The sequence below is a fragment of the Cupressus sempervirens genome, chromosome 7 (genome assembly GCF_028749045.1).
Source record: "Cupressus sempervirens isolate cs-2001-9-10 chromosome 7, ASM2874904v1, whole genome shotgun sequence".
Lineage (NCBI taxonomy): Eukaryota > Viridiplantae > Streptophyta > Pinopsida > Cupressales > Cupressaceae > Cupressus > Cupressus sempervirens.
The window spans coordinates 111,770,452-111,794,196 of NC_143124.1; the positions used below are offsets into that span (position 1 = coordinate 111,770,452).

General features: G+C 35.4%; 2 protein-coding genes across 2 annotated transcripts; one reads left to right on the plus strand and one right to left on the minus strand.

Annotated features, from left to right (window-relative positions):
- Window positions 1–14,355: 14,355 nt before the first annotated feature.
- On the plus strand, window positions 14,356–15,446 carry LOC149545743 (uncharacterized). The gene is made up of 4 exons (XM_089793830.1): window positions 14,356–14,440; window positions 14,557–14,703; window positions 14,804–15,072; window positions 15,405–15,446. The coding sequence occupies exons 1-4, from the start codon at window positions 14,356–14,358 to the stop codon at window positions 15,444–15,446; spliced, it is 543 nt and encodes a 180-aa protein (XP_089649956.1).
- A 3,747-nt stretch (window positions 15,447–19,193) lies between these two features.
- LOC149545744 (non-specific lipid transfer protein GPI-anchored 5-like) lies at window positions 19,194–20,555 on the minus strand. Its single transcript, XM_089794363.1, has 3 exons — window positions 20,114–20,555; window positions 19,621–19,650; window positions 19,194–19,522 (listed from the first exon to the last, which is right to left on the minus strand). Exons 1-3 carry the CDS (start codon window positions 20,457–20,459, stop codon window positions 19,338–19,340), a joined length of 561 nt encoding a protein of 186 aa, XP_089650489.1. The 5' UTR covers window positions 20,460–20,555; the 3' UTR covers window positions 19,194–19,337.
- Window positions 20,556–23,745: the final 3,190 nt, after the last annotated feature.

Below are 23,745 nucleotides of genomic sequence, written 5' to 3' on the forward strand. Positions count from 1 at the left end.
CAACCAATCTTCTAGCAATCTCCCCAATCTTCCAAAAATCTCCCCCTTTTGCATCGATGGTAACATAGATGAAAAAACATCTAGTTTCAAGAATACCAACAAAAGAGTGTTAATCATGCTTTCAAATATTTTTCATTAATCATTCTCCCCCATTGATATATCTCAATGTTCTTTCTATCAAACTATCATTCCATGAAATTTATCATGCAATACTTCTTGCTCAACATAAAAAAATTCATGCAATATTCTCCCCCATTGACATCAATGTCAAATTTTGCAGTAACCAACATCTCTACATCAAACTCTACAACAACTAATTCTTACTAGCTTGAGTGTCAAAAGACACTATTCATAATAACATCCAACAAGAGTGCTAGATGACTCTGTGCATCACAGGTACTCCCCCATATAGGAAGCATCAACATTCAATCCAGACAATAATGGTGCTCTATTAAACTAAAATTATGCACTCTTGCATCTTCTACTCTGATTTAGGAAGGGGCATAACCCCAAGCATACCTTGCAAATTTTCAAAAATCTCTTTGGGAAGAGGCTTAGTGAATATATCTACAATCTACTCTTTCATGCTCACATACTCCAATTTGATTTCCTTATTTGCAACCTTCTCTCTCAACATATGGTACTTGATAGAAATGTTCTTATTTTCCAAATGCAATACTAGATTCTTAGATGTATTTACCATATTTGTGTTGTTACAATGTATAACAACAGGTTCATTGATTGCTATCCTTATATCCTTTAGCATTGACTTCATCCAAACAACTTGATTGTAGTTATTTGCTACTACAACATATTCTACTTCTAATGTACTTTGAGATGTATAATCTTGCTTCTTTCTTAACCAAGAAAGAAGGCTCTACCACTAGTGCTCTTCATTTCATCCATACTACCTACCCAATCTACATCAGTATAAGCACTTAGATTGAAATCATTAGATCTATCATACCACAATCCAAATTTTGAAGTTCCTTTCAGATATCTAAATATCCCTTTTACTGCTACATAATGTGCTTCTCTAGGATTAGCCTGGAATCTTACAATAATTCCAACTACATTTTCTATATCTGGCCTTGTGTGAGTTAGATATTACAATCCTCCAATCATAGATCTATACTTTTTTTGGTCAATAGTAGGTGTCTCATCCTTTGTATATAACTTGTGTCTAGTTACCATGGGTGTTCCAACAAGTTTACATGCTTCCAATCCAAACCTTTTCAATAAATCCTTCAAGTACTCAGCCTAAGAAATAAAGATTCATTCTTTATTTTGTACAATATGCAATCCTATGAAATATTTTATCTCTCCTATCATGCTCATCTCAAATTCCTTCTTCTTCTCTTTAGTGAACTTTTTACTTTCTTCATCATTTCCTCTAAATATGATATCATCAAAAGATATTACCAAAATTATTAAACCATCATAAATTTCTTTCCAATATAGATTACTATCTGCCATACCTTTTCTACATCCAAGTTTTTTCAAATGTTTGTCTAACCTTGCATACCAAGTTCAGGGTGCTTGCTTCAATCCATACAATGTTTTTCTCAATCTGTGTTCTATGTCCTTGTCATTTATCAACGGAAATCCTTCAAGTTGTTTAATGTATACCTCATCTTCAAGTTCTCCATTCAGAAATGCTAACTTGACATCCATCTAATATACTTTGAGCTTCTTTTGTGCTACATAGGCTAAGAATAATCTTACTGCTTCTATTCTAGCCACTAGAACATAGGTTTCATCATAGTCTATTCCTTCTTGTTGTGAGTAACCTTTACATACCAATCTTTCTTTGTTCCTTACAACTTATCCTTGTTCATTCATCTTGTTCCTAAATACCCATTTAGTACCTATCACATTCTTGTCTACTGGTCTTAGGACCAATTCCCATGTCTCATTCCTTAACTATCTAATCCAATTCCTCTTTCATGGCTTGTTTCCAATATTCATCTTTACATGCTTCATCTACATTCTTCGGCTCAACTTGAGATATAAAGTATAGTTCTTCATTTACTCTACTTCTTGTCATCACACCTTTGTCTTTCCTTAAGATGATCTGATTGGATTCGTGATTCTTTATGATATTATTTCCTGACATAGGAGTTTCTATCTCAAATATTGGCTCTATTAAAGGTTCTAATCTTTGTTCCTACCTTGCCCCTCCTTCATTTTGAAAATCATTGATAGTATCAAGAAATTCTTCATCATTCCTTGGCTTAGTAATAACATCACCATCAAAATTGTAATTAAGTATTCTCTCTTGTATTCTGAATTTCTTGTCAATTCTCACATTTACACTTTCCATAATATTCATCAAAGCTATTTCTTCTGACACATTATTTTCATTAACACAATCTTTCAAGGGCCTTTCCATACTTTCTCTAAATTTTTCAACTTTATCATAAAGTAGACTCTTTCTAAATCTTTTAGGATATTTACTTGAAAAATGAACAAACTATTTACATGTCCAACAAAAAAAAAAAAATCATAGCTTCCTCTAGCTTTATGTCTTCTTCTGATCTGGATCTATCTTCACTTGTACTACTATTCTACTATACAAAACAAAAGGATTCTAGATCTAAAAATTCAATATTCTGCTCTTTACACAAATTTGATGACTCACCAAGAATTTCCATCATTCGAGTGTCAAAAAGTTCCTCTGCTAGATGTATGACTATCTTTCCTAAACATTTTCACCATGGATCTCCAAAAGTTGTTAAACTTTATCTTTAAGTACCTGACGCTCTGATACCAATTGTTAGAAATAATAGTCCACCAATATAACTAAGGGGGTAGGAGGGGGGATGGATCAGTTATCCAACAATTAACAATTTATCTTCTTTAACCAAACATAACCTTTCAACCAAAGTAAACAACAACCACAATAAAATGCACATAGACAATTACACTAGGTATGTTGACTAGGGAAACCCTTAATCAAAGGGAAAACTTCAGTGGGAATGATGCCCACAAGATGATGTACTAACATAAATATTCCTTGTTAGAGTATGGACCCTGTTAGGAGTCTATTACATTATTTAGTACATAGAGTCCTTGTTAGGAGACTTTGAATTCCTATTAGGAGATTCAACCCCTATTAGGAGTTGTAGTAAAATGTATGCAACAAGAGTCTACTACCCAAACATGCAATTTCAACTACAAGAAGAGCTCACTACTCAAACATGTAATTTATTGTTATGTTCCTCTTTCCTCTATCCTATCAACCAAACTAGTCACTATTATATCTTGTAGACTAGGTCACGAGCCTTGGATCCAAATACCAAACTTCGAATAACTCATAAAAACCTTGACAATGAAGTTTCTTTCAATTCTGCACTACTTTGCTCAACTTCACATTATGCACTCTCTGCAGCTTCTCAATCATTCATCATCCACATCATCACACATGCCATGATAAAGAAAAATGTCCTTCCTTTATACCGAGTCCATAAAACAATTCCCTGAGTTGGCGATTGGTCCTCAACTAATTATTATAGGACCACATTAATAACACATTACACTTAGCAATAACATAAAGCTTTTTCTTTGTAACTTGAATAACCTTCCATACACATAATACCATGGTGACCAAGCTTAGGCACATCATCACCAACATGTCTCCTTCATCTCCTCAACCTCAATTCTTAGAATAACAACTCTGCTAAGAGATATAAAAAGTTTACCATAACATGCCTATGTAACTCTATCCCAAAATAGACATCACCAAAACTTACATAACTTCTTCTAGAATTCTGCTTTCATTTTTTGAAGTCAATTGTAAATACCAAATACTCAAAAGTATCTCCCATAACCTCAGATAGTTATAATATACTCAACTTTCTATTCATACCAACTTGATCTTTCTATTGTTCTTTTGTTAGATACCACAAAAAAATGTTATGCTGACATCAATGATAAACTCATTCATGAATGTAATATATCATTACATTAAAATGTCTACAATACTCCCCCATAGGAATATCATCATCATTCATGCTTGCAACCAATCTTATAACAATCTCCCCAATCATCGAACAAAGGGTGAATTAGTTACTACAAATATAAATCCTTGGTCTCTTAGATGTCAGTACAAACCATAAACTCTACTAAAACTATTGTAACTTAGTTAACACAAATCCACTATGTTAACACTAACAATATGTTGTAACTCAGAGAGCACTGTAACAATAATTGTTACTCGACAAATACTTAAAATTTAGATCTTAAGATATTAAGTGTGATTAACCTTAATAAACTTAGTTACATACAGATAAAAGAAAGAGCATGAACATAAGAGGCACCAAGATTTAATGTTGAAAACCAACTTGGGAAAACCACCAATTGCAACTAGTTACTATTTTTCACTCTTCTGAAATAAGCCCTATTAGGAGGAAACCTTGTTAAAGGTTACAAATCACACTGTTAGGTGTGAACCTACTAGAGGATTTATTCACCGTATTAGAAGTGGCCTTGTAAGAGGTCTTTAGACACTTCAAATAGAAATGCCACCTTGTTCAAGGATTTGCAAAATACTTGTTAAGACAAATCTGTTAGGAGATTTGATACACTACTATAATGGTTAGAACTTGATTGTTGATGCAAGCTTATCTTTTCTAATTTTAGATCTCAATTCTAGCTTCAATACTTGATCCTTCTTAATTAGATATATCTTTGCAACTCATCAAGGATATTCTTCTAATCCTTCCAATTCACTACCTCTAAGAACCTCTTATCTTCCACTTCACACTTGCTTACTTCCATACATTTCAATCCAAATCTTGGCATTATATTTATATCATGTACATAGTCAAGTCAACTTGAATACAACCTAAAACAATTGCAATTCATCTCTTTGATTAGCTAGAACCAAAAAACAAATTCATTAAACTCAATATGCCATAACAAGAAAAATCCTTTGTTAGCCAACCTTACTTGGTAGACACTAACTCATAAATGATTTTCCTATGTTAACCAAGTGAGCTCAGTTCACTTGGTTAACACTACTTCTTTAAAAACTTTGGTCATCGAGTGAGCTCGGTTAACACAGGTTCCATCCAACTTTCCCTTGTTAACCAAGTAAGCTTGGTTAACATTGAACTTCAATGAACTTCTCTTTGGAGCCCGAGTGAACTCGGCAGACACTATCTTCTGAACTAGGAAAACACTAGAGTGCTTGGTAGACACTAGAAACTGTCCTCATCACTCGAGTGAGGTCAGCATACACTGACTAGTACAATTATGACATTTTGTATAACATTGAAGACAATATACAATTGATCAATTATTTTCAACACCATCTACTACCAACTCTTTCCACTTCTTGCAATGTGCAATAGTAACCAAATTTGCACACAAACATTTTCTACAATGTGTAATAGACATTATATACAAAAGTGTTGAATGAATTATGCATGGAAAGCTAGTAGAAGAACATATACCAAAATTAGTGAGAATACCATTTAAGAATTGTAAAAGAAACATGTGAACACTCATCTACCTCATTCACCATTTCAAGATACATGGTACATTACCACCAACATTGAATGATAATATGACTTCAGTAGAAAAGGCTCTAGAAAGTGTAAATTCAAGAACCCTTTACTTTTTCTATACCAAACATTCTATCTACTATGCTCTTCAATCTGGAATCTCTAATATAATAATATTTTCATCTATTATACAATTTATCTATAATTGTAGAGCCTATGAAAAGAAAAACCACCTAGAGGAGATTCACAAAAAATTGTAAATTCACACATGTCAACATCTACATATACTCCTCAACAAGATTAGCTTTATATACTAATATAGTAAAAATGTTGAAGACAATGAGATCTATTAGATTTCCACAATCCATGCTAATGTGCTCACAAATTTTTGGATTTGATTGTGTATAATTTTTTTACATCAAATCCAACAATTTGTGAGCACATGTTGAAGACAAGTTATTTTATATATCTAAGTAAATTTTTTCATTACACTCACAATGAACATTAATAGTTACAAACTCCTTGTAAATGAGTTTGGTTAACTATAAGATATGGCTTTACCAATAAAATGACAACTTTCCTACAATATTGTACATATTTTAAAGCCAATGTCTATGGATTGTTAATTTTGTGTTTCTATTTAAGTACTCATGTTATAATGTAAATACTTTAGTTTGAACATCATCTTTAACTTTACTATTTCTATTTCTATCGATGTTTACTTTTGTTGTTGCTATTCTAAGTAATCTTCTATAATATAAATTGTTTAGTTTGATCATGGTGTTTAACTTTGTTGTTGCTATGTTTATGTACTCATGCTAACTTGCGGTTCATGATAACTTATCTCTAATACTAGATGAAGGAAAGAGAATCGCAAGTGAGATCTAGTAGACATATAAATCAAAACACATAGATAATTGTTGCTCTTACAATAAACATAGATAAAAATCATAGATAAAGTACTTCTCTTACTATTAAAAATAAACTAAAAAATTATAAATTAACTTTCTTATCTTAGAAATGAGTTGTTGCTCTCACTTGCAAATCAAATCTATTGTCTTCTCTTCACTTCCTACTTCCTCTACTGCTCATAAGCCTATATTTTTAATATAAATTCTTATCTAAACATTCACACCTTCTTTTGGTATAGTTGATACTTTCTTTGTCTCCCTAATTCAGCAACAAGTGTCATCATGACTATCTCATGCACTTAAATAGTGTCTTGAACAATATCCTCTACTCTAGTGCTCCTCTTGTTTATCCATTCATCCAACCTAACTAGCAACTACCTCTCACCAAGTCTGCCAAAGATAAGGACTAGTGTCCGTTGGTCAATAATTTCTAAAATTTATGCAATATTTCATTTAACCTTTACAAATAAAAATAAATAAAATAAAATAAAACACAGTAAATAAATATTTTTGATTTAATTTTTAAAGATGTAAATTAATTTTTTCAAATATTTTAAATTAATTATTTGACATACAAATGCATTAATAAAACTAAAATATAAATCAAGACAAATAGAAAGAATGTGACGAGATGAGAAGAAATGGCTAAAACTGCAATGTGAATTGGAGAATAAACGAGAGACATAAACTACATGGAAGAAACGTGAAAATCGCAATAATCCTTCTGCACAAAATGGCTCACCTCTCTTTCAAAATTATAATGTGAATTAGAGAAGAAATGAGTGGATTCAATTTCTAGAAGGAATCCAAAAATCATTTCCAAGATTCCTTTTACTCAAACCTAACGCCCTTCGAATTTTTAGACACAAACCTAATGCATTTCTTCCATGCTTACAAATTTTCAAACATGAATCCACCCCATTTCTTCCGCGTTGTTGCATATGCAAATAACTTTACCGACTAGTAATCATTATGGAGATTGTTCATGGATCACGATGCTTTCTTGTTTCATTCCATTCACATTATTCCGCATTTCTTTCGCTAGTTTCTCATGTAAAAATATACCCATTAAATCTCTATACCACCATTTCTTCCATAAATCACTTTACGCCTTCAGTCATTTCACATTACATTCTACGTATCCCTTCTCTTACAAATACCCAGTGTTTCACCTCTTATTTCCTATCTTATTCCTTCTCTTACCAGTTGAAATCCTTCTTTCATCATTTCATATCCTCGTAACTTATCCCTTCAACTTCCCAACATTAAGCCGGTTTTTATAGATTTCCTTAGTTCATCCATTTTACAACTATCTACTTTTTCGGTCTCAGCAAAATTGGAATCTAACTAGTGCTTTCTTTCCCCAAACATTACACACAACAATGAAAGCTGATTTGCTTGACATTGTTAATTTCTCCAACGGCCATGCACTATCACCCTCGTAATTATTAGAGATATCATTCATGGTTAAATCTGGTGTCAAAATTATTCCTATTCTCTCTACCATGCAAATCCCATGTAAATCCCAGTGATTTCAGATGCGTAGATCAAGGGAAAGGAATGTATACCTAGGCATTTAAGGAGTTTGAGCAGAAGGGTATATACCTGGAAAATCTTCAGCACTGGAGGGAGACATTCCGCATCGACTTGTTTTATACTGGTAAAGTCATGAAAAGTAAAGAGTAAATTTCGTACCTGTTAAAAATATCTATTCTTTTAATATTGCAAGTTATTCTTTTAATATTCCTCTCAGTTTTTTTGTTCCATATACTATTTCACTTTGGCATGGCTTATTCACCTTGGCATGACTTAATCAACTGCTTATATATAGATTGTTAAATGCTTTTACTTTTTCAGTGTTGAGGATTGAGTGCTGAAGAAAATTAGGAGGCTTATTTTGCAAGAAATAAATGTGCCATTAGTGTTGCGAAACACAAGTATAGAAGAAATGGTCAAGGACTTTGAGATGGTTGCACTCCAATCTGTTGAGAGTGGTTAGGGTGTAGAACTTGTTGAAATTTGGTGAATGGGTGGTTGTGAAAAGAAAGTATTATATAATAAGAAATCGTCTTTGTGTATGATGTTAGAGATGCTTCAACCAAAGGTCTCTTAAGTTGGTTTTCAAAATGTAAGATTCTTGGTTTTCAAAATGTAAGATTGTTGGCCCATTCATGAACTTTGATTGATAAAAATATCGGAATCAATTCCCCCGTATACATAATTGGATAATGAATATTTAGTTTTTTAAAATGCATGTTCAAGAGCACATACCAGCTTGAACTCTCTCAAACAAAGTTCAAATGGTTCAAATTGGTTCAACTTGGTTCAACGTAGTTCATTCAAGTTAGGTATGGTCGAAATAGATTCGTACAGGTTCATAAGCACAGGTTTCAAGATTAAGTCCAAAGTCATATGAGCGGTGCAGTTCCATGGTTGATTGAGACCAGTTCAGAAAGTTCAGATTGGTTCAAGGACAAATTTCCACCGAAAGTTCAATAGTTCAAGTTCTAATGTTCTTTTATTCTTTGTCTTCTTAATATGAGAGGAAGAATATACATAGAAGGATAAAATCGAATGCATGGTCCACTGGATATATGGTTCGATGATCAATTCCATAGCATAGAGTGAAACATAATTCAGATATTCAAATGTCAGTATGGGGTACATACCAAATAATGCAAGAACTCAAAAGTAGGAGAAATTATAAGATAAGAAGCAAGTAGTAACCAATACCTCATTCAGAATCATCATTGATATTATTGACAATGGAGCCCCATTTAATGTAAAAGATTAAATTTATATCATAGTCGGCATGTTGTTTCTCTAAAATGGTCAGCAACAGTATAATGTTTCCCTGTCATAGTGGAAATAACCACAAGTCAACCCAATCGCCTCTTCTAGTACCATAATCTTCTTCCCCGAATGACAGCATGTCATTGGAAGATAATCCGCAAGACCTATGACGCAGTTTTGATAATATTTGAGAGTTTGTTTCTTAATGTTGTAGATAAGATATATGATTCATCTTATGTTTCCTTATCTTTCTGTCTTCTTTCTTTCTGATGAGAGATCATATAGTTTGAGTTTGATCAGAGATATGGGGGAAAAAATCATCTTGCATCTATTCTGTTGTAATGTTTCTGAACAGAAATAAATGTATTTAATTATTTTTGTGTAATGGGCCGATTGTTTAATTTAACTTGAACCCAAATTTAATTTTTGTCATAGTAGTTTGTGTCACCATCAACTAATTTTTGTACACCCTCAGAAAGCTTTTCCCAATGGGTATTTAAGCACGGCTCGTAGTAGTCGATAGGTATGCTTTTGGAATTTGATCTCTCTGTAATGTGGATTCCTGTTGGAGTTCAGCATTGTTGGCCATTTCGGAAGTGAAAGACCTTCCATATCTGGCTTGCACGGTTTCGATGGGAATCAACCCTCACCCTATTCTGTCGGTGTTCATCTGGTTTGTATCTGGCAATTGGAGTGCTCTCATTATTTGTAAATACTTATCAATCTGCAAATGTTCATCCAAATTGGTATGGCCATTGCATGGTGTTTACATTATTATTTTTCATTAATTAAATAATATCGGTTGATGTTTATGGTGTACGGCTCACTTCCCCTCCTCTACCTACAAATCACATTATTAAGAACTCAACTGTTGTTGCTCTCATTCACTTTTCAAATCCGTACGGACACCCACTACAACATATGACTTCATACTTCACCATTCCGTACAGCCCCCACCTCACTTTCCTGCCATACGGCCTTTGTTCCCACCATATGAACATTGGTCTCAACGTACAGTCAGTCACTGTACAGGTATCTTACTGTATGGACTTTGGCACACTATACAGGTATCATACCTAGTCACCGTACACTGAATTATCCAAACCCACTGTATGGACATTGTTTCTTGCTATAAGGTTACCTTCGATGCTTCCAATTTGCTCGCCCCCTTTTGAACATTGCTAATTCGATCGTAGATTGGAAGTGATTAGTATCTAGCCTACACATTTTGGACCGTATGGCCTCAGTTCAAGAATTGGTGCATTGATTAAAAGGAGTTATAGCAGGTACGATACATTTCAGTGGTATCAGAGCAATTGATCCTGCCAGCCTGTGATCGGTGAATGCGAGTTTATAGCCAAAAGAGAAGAAGGACATATTCTATTGATTGAATGGATGAAGAATAGGAACGAAAACAAGAACCGACAGGTGTCGAACTCATTGCACTTTTGACGGATCTTGCGTGAAACCAGGCACAGATCACTGATACTCAACGGCTTATGGAAGAAACTCTCAAAAAGTTGGCGAAAAATAAATTTTTTGGAGAACCGAATGGACATAGCGCAAATTCAGTGGCAGGCAGATCACACCCTCACACTGCACACTCTCGACCATCCATGCCGACTTTCCCACCACGGACGGAGACACATCACAGAGAGAGACTTCCGACCTTCGAGGAAATACAGGAGGATTGGTAGAATGCAAATCTTGAAGAAGACATCTCCTACGAGGATTATGCAGATCTAAGAATGAGATATGCAGGAGGTGGAAACAGAGGAGAATATTTTAATGATGACCTAAGGAGAAAATTGATTAAGGTGAACCTGTCTCCATTTGATAGTTCAAGCTCCATTTCAGTGCAAGCATGGGTAATTAAAGCCAATGCCTATTTCCAGCTAAATCCTATGCTCGAAGAAGAAGCGATTAAATTTTCCACATTACACTTGGAGGGCATTGCGCATGAATGGTGGCACCACGGCACTATCACTCTTGGGCATGATCAAATAAAGACTTATGCAGAGTTAGCAGAGAGACTAATTGAACGATTCAATGGAAAAGACCTCGAGCTCAATTTTAAAGATTTGGCACAGCTGAGGCAAACGAGATCAGTAGATCAGTTCATCGTGGAGTTTTAGAGACTTTCTGTATTGGTGATAGACATCTCTAAACGAAGGCGGGTTGTTCTCTTTATGGATGGACTGGCCAAACCACTAAAAGGTTGGGTGAAAGGATTCAACCCGTCAACCTTGACAGAAGCAATCAATAAGGCACGAAGCATGGTTTCATCGTCAGCATCATCCTTATCCTCTCAGATTCATTCACATCTGAAACTATCGACGTTTCCAAGGGACAAACCTCCACCCAAGAAGCCATCACTAGATGAAGCATCCTAACAAGAACTCAGAAGAAAGAAGTTATATTTTAATTGCAAGGGGCCTTGGGAACCTGGCCACCAATGTCTCGGGAAAGGGAAAATTCATTACATCAAAGTGATGTTTGATGAAGAAGATGAGCAGGATCGAGAGGAAATGCCAGTGGAAGACATCCAACCTGGCGGTGACATTGACAAGGCCAACTTCAACCATACAGAGAGGATTTCTGCTTTAATAAAATGTGGAGGATCCATTGCCTTGGTTGGTAGTTCAAGGTGCACAGTTTTTCATGTGTGAGGTACCCTTTAGGGACAAAGGATCACAGTGATGCTAGATAGCAGAGCTACATTGAATTTCATAAATTCATCTTTAGTACAGTGAAGGAATCTTTTGATGGAAGCACACCTGGGCTTTCAGGTCAAGGTTGCCAGAGGGACTTTCCTGCCCTGCACACACCTAGTTCCTCAACTGAGCATCATGATGGAAAATCACATGGTGACAGAGGACTTTTTCATAGTGGATCTGGCCGACATGGAGGTCATCCTCGACATACAGTGGATGGAAACACTTGATGAATACACTCAGATTTTCAAGTGAATGGACTTCACTTTCATGGCTGATGGGAAGAAGGTGGTCCTCCGAGGGATGGCAAATAAAGGACCGAAGGAAGTGTCTATGCATCGGATGGAGGCAATCCTACAGCAGGATGACGTCACGTGGGCTGCACAATGTTTCATCTCAGTGGAACCTATTAAGGGGCACCGAACACCTCCACAAGATAAAGAGCTTCAAGATGTTTTAAGTAAGCATGAAAGGGTTTTCATGGATATTCCTCCTGGCATACCGCCGCATCGAGGATTTGAACATACAATAGAGTTGGAACCAGGAGCAAAACCTGTTATAACCACATCGTACCACCACCCGAAGAAGTTCAAAGATGAAATTGAACAGACAATCTAGGAGTTACTTGATAAGGGATGGTTCCATCCCAGTTTTAGCCCATTCACATCATTAGTGGTGTTGGTCAAGAAGAAGGATGAAACATAGCATATGTGTGTGGACTATCGGGCACTGAACAAGAGGACAATAAAGAATAGGTACCCCATTTCGAGGATAGATAAGTTGATGGATGAACTATATGGTGCGGTCTATTTCTCAAAAATAGATCTCCATTCTAGATACCATCAGATCTGAATGAGGGAAGAGGATGTGGAGAAAATGGCCTTTCATTGCCATTACGGACATTATGAGTTCCTGGTCATGTTGTTCGGTCTAACCAATGCACCTAATACATTCCAGTCATGCATGAACCACATCTTTAACAAGTAGTTGCATAAGTATTTGTTGGTGTTCTTTGATGATCTTGTTATTTATAGCAAGACATGGGAGGAGCACCTGAAACATTTGAATGAGGTTCTAAGTATCATCGAAGAACAGTCCCTATTCGCCAAACAATCCAAATGTGAGTTCAGAATGACGGAGATATTGTACTTGGGGCATGTTGCTAGTAAATATGGGGTTCAAGTGCATCAGGAGAAGATCCAGGCTATCCTCGATTGGTCTCCCCTGAAATCACTCATGAATTTGCGAGGGTTCTTCAGATTGTGCAGCTACTACAGGAGATTTGTCAAGGGTTTTTCTCATCTTAGCACGCCTTTAATAGATATGATGAAGAAAGGGGCTTTCCAGTGGAATGGAGAAGCGCAACTCACATTTAATGGGTTAAAAGAGGCCATGAGCACTTGTCCAGTGTTGGCATTGCCCGACTTCACCTGACCATTCATTTTGGAATGTGATGCATCAGGGGAAGCCATTGGAGCAGTTTTGATGCAGGATAGACACCCCATCACGTATGAGAGCAGGAAGCTTACACAAGCCAAGTGCCTGTATTCCATCTATGATAAGAAAATGTTGGCCATTGTCCACGCAATGACCAAGTTTTTGCAGTACCTAGTTGGTGCCAAGTTTGTTGTCTGTATGGATCACAACAGTCTGAAATATTTCCTGGAGCAGCAAGATCTGAACGAACGGAAACAAGAATGGGTAAGCAAGGTTCAATCTTTTGATTTTGATATTGAATATGTAAAGGGGAAAAACAATGTTGTTGTAGATGCCTTGTCCCGAAGACCCACCATCTGCTCACTAGAGCAGATCTTAGCCGATTGGAAGACACAATTGCTAGTGGAATATTCCAAGAATACTTTCACCTGTGAGATAATGGATGGTCACATCCACGATGATAGTTATAAGGTGGTGAATGATATCATTTATTATAAGGATCGGATCTACCTAGTGCCTGAATCAAAGTTGAAGAAAAAGATCCTGAAGCACAAGCATGACTCCCCTCTGGCTGGTCATCCCGACTTTCTAAAAACTTACAAAAGTATGCGGGAGAGGTTCTCATGGAAGGGATTGAAAGGGGATGTGTTGCAGCATGTCAGAGCATGTACTATTTTCCAACAGAACAAATCCGAACACACTCTTCCTGCTAGACTACTACAACCTCTGCTGATTCCCAAACATAAGTGGGAAAGTATATCAATAGATTTCATAACAAGTCTTCCCGAGGTGCATGGAAGGGATTGCATCTTCATGGTAGTTGATTGATTGAAAAATTATGCTCACTTATTCACCATCCCTTCGGACCTTCAGGCTGCATAGATCGCCGATCTATTTTTCAAAGAAGTCTTTTGCCTACACGGGTTACCTCGAAACATCGTCAGCGATCAAGATAGATGCTTCATCAGTATTTTTTGGAAAGAACTGTTTCGGATGGCAGGAACTGAACGATCACTGAGCACAAGTTACCACCCACAAACAGATGGCCAAACTGAAATTGTGAACAAATGGCTCAAAGGTTATCTATGAAACTACGTCTCGGCACAACAACGCACATGGGTGAAATGGATCCACCTCAGAGAATATTGCTATAGTACCACTTATCACATGTCAATCGGAATGATGCCATTCAAGGATTTTTATGGGCACGAACCGCTCTCCTTCCTCGATACATTGTTGAGCGACAGTCATGCTCCAAAGGAGAAGGATTGGCTTTAGGAAGGATAGGACATTCTGAAGAGTTTGAAAGAAAACTCGCAGCAGGCACAAAACCGACAAAAGGTATATGCCAACAGACATGAATTAGAGAGGAGTTTTGAAGTGGGGGATTTGATCTATCTCCGACTACAGCCTTATCGATAGTTCTCACTGAAGGGAACAGGGAAGGAAAAACTAAAGCCCCAGTTTTATGGTCCCTACCGCATGATCCATCATATAGGTGAGGTAGCGTATGAACTAGAGCTTCCCGAATGTAGTCACATTCATAATGTCTTCCACGTTTCTTGTTTGAAGAAGGCTATTAGGAAAAACATCTCCATCACTACAGATCTTCCACCACTCAATGAGGAGGGGAAACTCATCTTGGAACTTGTTGAGATTCTCGAAGTATGTGGAAAAGTCTTGGGTAACCGAATGGTGAGAGAATACCTGGTACGATGGTGACATCTATCACTGGACGATGTAATGTAGGAAGGCGAACACATCCTTCAGCATCCGGCACTGCATTTACTTGAGGACAAGCAAATTTTGAGATGGGAGGACTGTAATTTTATCGAATAGAAATAAATGTATTTAATTATTTTTGTGTAATGGGCCGATTGTTTAATTTAACTCGGACCCAAATTTAATTTTTGTCATAGTAGTTTGTGTCGCCATCGGCTAATTTTTGTACACCCTCAGAAAGCTTTTCCCAATGGGTATTTAAGCACGGCTCATAGTAGTCGATAGGTATGCTTTTGGAATTTGATCTCTTTGTACTGCAGATTCTTGTTGGAGTTCAGCATTGTTCACCATTTCGGAAGTGAAAGACCTTCCCGATCTGGCTTGCACGATTTTGATGGGAATCAACCCTCACCCTATTTCGTCGGTGTTCATCTGGTTTGTAACCGACAATTGTAGTACTCCCATTATTTGCAAATACTTATCAATCTGCAAATGTTCATCCAAATTGGTATGGGCATTGCATGGTGTTTACATTATTATTTTCCATTAATTAAATAATATCGGTTGATGTTTATGGTGTACGGCTCACTTCCCCTCCTCTACCTACAAATCACACTGTTAAGAACTCAACTATTGTTGCTCGCATTCACTTTTCAAATCTTTGGACACCCACTACAACGTATGACTTCATACTCTGCCATTTCGTACAGACCCCCCCTCACTTTCCTACCGTATGGCCTTTGTTCCCACTGTATGAACATTGGTCTCAATGTATGGTCATTCATCGTATAGGTATCTTACTGTACGAGCTTTGGCACACTGTACAGGTATCATACCTAGTCATTGTACACTAAATTGTCCAGACCCACTATATGGACATTGTTTCCTATTGTAAGGTTACCTTCAATGCTTCCAATTCGCTCGACCCCTTTTGCACATTGCTAATTCGATCGTAGATTGGAAGTGATTAGTATCCAGCCTGCACATTTTAGACCAGACGGCCTCAGTTCAAGAATTAGTGCATTGATTAAAAGGGGTTTAGCAGGTACGGCACATTTCATCTATTTTAGACTACAAAATTTATATGCCTACAACATGTAAGGAACCAAAGGTGCACGGAATCGCTTCCTATGCTAATCTTTGAGAAGATGATTATGCAAATTCAACTAGCTATTGCAGAGATCTCAAGAAATGCATAATAACATAATCAAAATAACAAAGAACACATAACATAGTGATTACCATGGGGAAACCCTTCCAGGAGAAAAACCCCACCCTCCAAAACCCACACAATGTATTATCAAACCAAGATGATTATAATACACTTGCAATGCAAGTTCTTACAGGAGCACATCACCAAAACTCAAACTTGGAGAGACTCCTTCTAGCACTAGTCTTGCAAACTGAACTCAATTACACAAACACCTCCCCAAGCCCTCATTTTATAGTGATTTTACAACCTGGAAACTGCTTGTAGTTTTACAAAACCATGGGCAAAACTATCATGACACATGTTACCTATTTTTGACATTTACTTTTCCAATATGGAAAAACAACTAGGTTAAAATAGTAATCCCGTCCACAATTTTGTCTATTAGTCTAGACCCCCATAAAAGTCATAAAATGAGTCATCAAGGCTCTAAAAATAACTTACCTATATTCTACTATGGACAAGACTCATTTTTGACAACTCATTAACCAATTTCCAATGTATAAACAAGTGGAAAACTTCCACAAACAAATTCTAGAATTTTCCAAAAGAAGATTGCAAGGTTGAGACACATGTTCTCAACACAACAAACTTATAATCCAAAAATTTATCAAGAAATTGGATTTGAACTGTCATCCTTCTTGGTTATAGAATATAGTACTTGATTTCTAAACTAATTAAAGAACAAGGGAAGAGATGCCAAGCACCATCAAAACAAGTAGAGTACACCTCATCTAGTTTTATGAAATTAAGCCTTGGAACATTCATGTAATACTTTCAATCTTAAGATGATGATTATTCATCTTTCTTGCAATATAAACCCTAGGTGGCATTAAATTTCACATGAATCCTTTCATTCACATGACTAAAATGGATCACAATTTACTATATTTTTTAATTTACTAGTTTGAATGACTAAATAAATGACTAGTTTTATCATTCAATAAAACCACAACTAATTTGATCATGAGCATTATGGAGGTACATATTGAGTGTAGGCAAAATTTTTAGGGTGAACTGTTTAAAAGTTGCGATATTTCTATCAAGGTTCAAATGTCCTGTTTCTTCTTCAAACTCATTGACCCATATTTCATGAGCCACTTGTGGTTCACATGAACCTATCTCTAATGAGAAGTCAGTACCTATCTTATGACTACTCTTAGAAGTTACTTCCTTGGGTGGGGATAATGTTTAAAGCAAGAGATATAAGGCAACACTTTGGCAAGCATTTCTTGCAAGGGGAATTGCAGCCCCTAATATTCTAGGATGTAATCTTCCTTGAATAGATGGAAGGCCCTCCCCCTTCCCATTTTGAAAAAGATAGGTGAGTTTGGATTGATTCCTATCCTCACCATCTTGTTTCCTTAAATCTGATTTAGATTTCATACTTCATTTCTTAGAAATTTTGCAACTATTGAGAGATTTCTCCCCTTGTAGATTTTCAACTAAGCCAAGGTATGGTAGCTAACCAAGAGCTTCTAGGTCTATGGATTCGCACCCTAAATTTGAGCTAGATGGCAATTCTACATTAGGATGAAAGAGATTGGAAATAGGATTAGGCTAGGGAAAACACAAAAGTTCATAGTAATCAACCATATAATTGATGTTAAGCATTTAATAGACCAATTCTAGTTCCATTCGAATTTGATCATTGACATTTTGCTCCTACAAGGGAGGGTCAATTAAAGGTTGGGCAGCGTACATGTGAAATTCAAGGTCTTGCCATCTAAGAAGTTCTTATTGGACTTCTTTTTGGTTGTATGTGAATTGCTCCATTAAGTCATTGAGGTGTAATAATCTTTTTTCAAGCAAGTTTATCATGTCTCTAGCCTCCTCTTTGGTGGATAAATCCAAGTTATTAATACTTGGGGGAGGGGGAACTTGAGTGAAGTTAGATAGGGGAGGGGGAGATCTTTGTACACATCTAGTAAGGATAACCCAAATGGGAGGGGCAGATGATGGAACTTAGAGGGAATGTATGCCTCATTGCTCTTAAGATCAAAGATAGGGAGCATGGAGGAAGGTGAGCTCTCTAGATTAGGATTGGCAATGATAACTGATTGAATTGTTAGGACTCCTTGAGTGGGGAAGGGACAATAGGGGGGCACATCATGAGTGGATCCAAGAACTTGGGTAGGGTTGTGGTTGAAAACAAATCCTCGTGTTTGAAAATATTTGATCATTGGAAAAAAGGTCAAGGAAACAGCTTTTGAGGGAGTCGCATTCAAGGAGTTCTAAAATCTTGGAGAAGTGAATTCCTCTAGGAATGAAACTCATCGCTAATGGCACCAAAGTAGGGTTTATCCTATTTTGTTTGTGCAAGTTTAGGGGGAATATCTTTTTGATATTAAGGAAAAAGGATGTGAAAGCATTGATAATTTAGTTGTTGTGGATCTATTGTGAATGGTTTAGCCATTTTTCTGTATATGTTAGCCCCTTTATATTTGGTTGCTTTACTATAAAAATCTATTAAATTATTTCCAAAAGAAATAGTGTAGAATTTTTGGTAGCTTAGGTATTACAACTTTGTCTAGCATTCGACTTATTCTATCCACTTAATGAATTTTTTTTTTCTTGTTGATTTTTAAATACTTTCTTTAATAAAATTTTAAAATGTGATTATTTTTTACCCTTTGTTGTTTGAATCCCCAAAGTGTATATATTAGACATTATTTTTAAATATAAGAAACAATTTTTCATCCATTTTATTAAAAAAATCTTATAATAATTTATAAAAATATTCTTTAAAAATGTTTAATGTTGAATTTGGACCCTCCATCTAATTAGGATATATTAAATAAAGTAATAAAAATAAAAATTATTGATATAACCCATCCAACTGGAACAAACAAAGTTTACACAGGAAATAAATACATTCAGCCACATTAGAAAAAGTAGGTGGCAGATATTTTAAAAATAAGACTAAATTACAAATGGGCTGTTTTATTTGTTTATATAGAGTATTCTATAAATGATGAATAAATCTAAAAATGGTGGATCGAATACTCGATAACGCTCAAACTTCTGTTTCTGGTATCACTTTTCATAACAATAAGCTTCCCATAATCATCACTGGAAAAACACTAAAAAATGAGGACCTGAATGAGGGTTTGGCATCCGAGGTTGGAAGTTGGCTAGGCGGTGATGCACCAACAGCGGATGGAGTTGACGGAAGACCTGCTGACTCAGCTGGAGCCTGAGCTTTACCCGTTGTGTCACCAGAAGCATCTAAAATCAAAATAGAGAATTATTCTCTTCAGCAAAAGTCTTTTGTATATACCCGTTACCCATCATAAAAAAACATATTATATGAGAAATGCATATACCTGTAGAAGCCGTTGGGGCTACACCTGAACCTGCTCAATAACAACAGCGCCCATTAGAACTCTGTAATACTTGACTTTCACAAATTCCTTACAAATTATTAACCTTCTATAACCACTTATACTATAGCTTGCCGCCTCTTCAGGATTTTATATTTCATCTTTGTCTAATCCAAAATAAATAAAAAGATCTTGCTCTAAACACCACATTCTCATTGCCTTATTCAAATCAAACGGTATGTGGCTCATCTGACATGACACCGGCTTCTCCTTCATTAGTGTGATTTAAAATGAACTGCCTAAATAAATTCATAACTAGTCATCAAATTACTTATCTGAAATTGTACTAATTAAATTTTCGTTAAAAACTAAGTATGAATCAGCTAAACAATCTAAGTCTTGATATTTTTATATTCAAGCCTATCCTAAATACATAATTAGGAAAAGAAAAAATCATATATAAATTTTTTAAAAATGCCATTGAATAAGAGCATACCTTGGCACTGTGGAGTATCAACTTGGCATATGCTAGGAAGATTGAGAAGTTGGGTTTGGTTAATTGGAAGGCCTGAGGGAAGGGGAGGAGGAGGAGAAGAATTGGAGGGCATGAAAACTAACAATTGGCAGGCACATGTCGCACTTGATTGCACAAATGAAGCAAATGCGGTGCAACAACCCAGTGGAGCATTGATTCCATTACCACTCCTGAAAAAATTAATGCAAGGTGACAAACCGAGAAGAGAAGTTGTGCATCCTGAAGAGCTTGTCTGTGCCATCACCATGCAACTCCCTGCTGCTGAAATGACAACAATCAGAGCAATCAATGCATTCTTTTGCCCCATTTCTACGTATTCCTCGATCAGATCAAGTGAAAAATGATGGGTATGCTGTAGAATAGAATTTCTGATGGGGGAATGTGTGATTTGATGCAGTTCCAAACTGAGGTTTACGTATTTAAAGAATGAATGAATGTGTTTGACATTGGAAAAGAGAGCAGATAGAAAAGTATTGAAGGGCCAGGTGTTGTTTGGGTCACCTAACTTGCTAGTTGTTTACCGGTTTAGAGTATTTAGCTTTGGAAAAGCTGTTAGGAAGCTGTGTGTCAGTGGCCAACAGCATCTAGTTTTGTTAGGCGCTAACGGTTAGAATAACCATGACCCAGTTCGGGGATTTAAAAATTGTTGCAGAATACATAATTTGAGATGACATTAAGATTGATATTCATTTCATTTTACGAGTTTGTTTTCTTATTCGAGATTGATGATTTTCGAGTTCGGTTGAATTTCAAGCTTGTCCACAGTTATATTAATTGAATTAGAACTCTCTGAATTTTTTATTTTGTTTAAACACTAAATGTTAGTTGATGGTAGATTGAAAATATCTCGTCTGTACCCGCAAGTCCACCGTCCCATCCATGAATGTCCAGCGTGCAAGGAAAGCAAAGTTTTCCTTCTTTTGATTTATTGTTAAAAAAATGTGTATGTCCGCACAAGTTATATTAAGTGGGCTCGGGTTTAACAAAAGTCGCATCTTGAAATCAACCGTTACACGACACGTTACTGGAAGAAGAAAACAAATAAGACAACGAATCCGGAGCGAAGGAAAATAATTGAGAGCAACTGATGAACCATTTTAAACACTTGGTTCATGGTTTATCATAAAATACAGTGAATAAAGAAAGAATTGTGATAGATATAAATGTGTACAGATAATTTTAAGTTAACTTATCTACTTGAGATTATTTATTTAGTATTTATTTATATTAAGATTAATATTCAAGTCAATCAAAATTGGAAATATTTTTTCAATCTGTTTAAAGCAGTCTAAAGTTGTTGTAACATTACTTAATATAAATGGTTTTGAGTTGTCTAGTTTTGTATTATCTTAGAATCTATTTGAAACAAACACAATTGAACATCTATATAGAATAATGATATTAAACTTCAACTACAACCACATTTAGCACCTTACACTTATAACCAGCTCCATAATAACAAAGGTGGAGTACTCTATAAAAGAAAATTGTATAACATTTAGTATTGGATTATAACTATAGATATTGCTTAAATACTTACAAACAAAAAGGAAAAGTTCTTACCACCATGGAGGATCAAACCATGCATGGTCTTGAACACACAACTGAATTTTTTCTCTGTTTTCTCTCCTTAAAACCCATCTACCTTTGTTGGCATATGAGCCTCAATAATATGTCCATTGATTCATTATTTCTATGTATGATAATATCCATATATTTTTTCCTAGATAAATTTAACAACCTAAGATTCCCTCACATGTTCCTCTCTCAAAAATTGATAGTTGCAATGTCCATTCACAATTACACGATTGTCTTCAACTATTTTTGGTTTGCCTTAGAATGATGTCATCCGAAACTATCTCACCTTTAAATTTTGGGGAGCTATTTATTGTTGTCATTTGATGTTAGTTGTTGCTTCATTTTTCGCTAGGTATGTTCCTTCCATCTCATTGTCCTCTCTATAGATTAGTGGAAATTGGTACTCCTTGCAATTTCCTAATTATTTTTCTCAAATTCTAATTTTGTGTCCACCCAAGTGCCACGTTGCAATACAAGTCAATGGGGAATCACCTTCTAAATAGGTTTTCTTTGCCTTATTTGATCTATACACTAAAGTATAATTAGAGGCCCTCTAAACTCTACTTCATTTATTACACTTATACTAGGTAAATTTTACAAAGATCAAATTCTTATGACCTATGATGACATGTCATATTCAACACTTTCACTTGGATTAGGAATGGTTGAATGAAATATTATTCTTGATTTTTTAGCTTTTTGTTTTGATGCACCCGTATATTAGAGGTAGCAATGTAAACAAATGTAGTTTCAAAACTATGGAAATTGAAGAGCTAAAGAAGAAATTAGATGAAAGAGTATGTACATGATAGTAAATGGATTGGATGAATTATGGGAGGTATTGGTCATAACATGGATGATGGAGATAGCATTTGTTAGATGATAAATAGACACATGGTAGTGGTTTTTGTGGAAGTGCTTGGAGTAAAGATGGACACAATGATAAAAGAGTTGTGTACCCGTGCGTGTAATGAAATTTAGACTGTAATATTTGGATTTACCAAATTGTGGATCCAAGGGTTTTTTTCAAATGACATAAAGATGTAAGAAATTGTAGCGATAACACTACGGTTTATGATAGTAGTAATACAATTGAAAGAAGATAAAACATTAGAAAGCATTATTAGGAATCTTCAATTGAACTTATAAAATTTCCTTGTCATGAAATGACATTCCATTAATGTCTTATAAATATATTTTCTTTGTTAACTCATTTTAATGTATTTATCAAAATTTGTTATATATAACATGAACTATTTTATTATTATCTTATAACTATTATTTTTAATTTTATTTGTTATAATAAATTTATTAGAAATTATGATATATTACTTGAACATCTCCTCATGCCCATTTGTTTTTTCAATATAATGGTTCAGTTAGAAATATAATGTTCATTTAATTCAACAAAGATTTCAAAATTCAGCAATAACTTCTTAATAAGAAATTAACATGAATATACACATTTACCAAAAGATAGTAATAAAAAACTAAATAAAAAATGGTATTGAATGAGAATAGAGTCTTAAACTAAGCAAATTTCCACAATCCATGACATATGCAAAAAAAATTATTGAAAGTGATTGTATTTCAATTTTTTACCATCAACCTTTAGAATCAAAATACCAGAATGTAAATAAATCATTAAGTATGCTACAAAACTTTAATGATAGAAAAATTGAAACAGATAAACATTTTGCAGAGAATCTAGCATCGCAAACTTGTGCCTGTGGTTGGGTGCCTGCAAGGTCAGACGCAAATGGACGGCGGCGGGTCAGACATTGACCTTCGTCTCATATGATCTGATTGGCAATACAATTGATAGGTTCTAGACTTTGAGTATATCTGCATTAATCTATACCGACCAGTCATGTCTAAACTCCAGCCACTTAAACAGCGAAAGCAATCCTTTCTACATTTTCATGTAGAGCAAGAACAGAATTAAGGGGAAAGATAGGTGTATACACTTTGCAAACATAGCATCAAATTTGACTCCGTTCTTGAGACATCCTCCG

Bases quoted from the DNA above. Each gene is read 5' to 3' on its own strand.
- LOC149545743 (XM_089793830.1), top strand. From the start codon at position 14,356: ATGGCAGGAACTGAACGATCACTGAGCACAAGTTACCACCCACAAACA. The intron at 14,441-14,556 runs GTTATCTATGAA...ATGCCATTCAAG, and splicing joins TGTGAACAAATGGCTCAAAG to GATTTTTATGGGCACGAACC. The intron at 14,704-14,803 runs GTATATGCCAAC...TGAAGGGAACAG, and splicing joins AGGCACAAAACCGACAAAAG to GGAAGGAAAAACTAAAGCCC.
- LOC149545744 (XM_089794363.1), bottom strand. From the start codon at position 20,459: ATGGGGCAAAAGAATGCATTGATTGCTCTGATTGTTGTCATTTCAGCA. The intron at 19,651-20,113 runs GTATGCTCTTAT...GTTATTGAGCAG, and splicing joins TGATACTCCACAGTGCCAAG to GTTCAGGTGTAGCCCCAACG. The intron at 19,523-19,620 runs GTATATGCATTT...TTTTGATTTTAG, and splicing joins AGCCCCAACGGCTTCTACAG to ATGCTTCTGGTGACACAACG.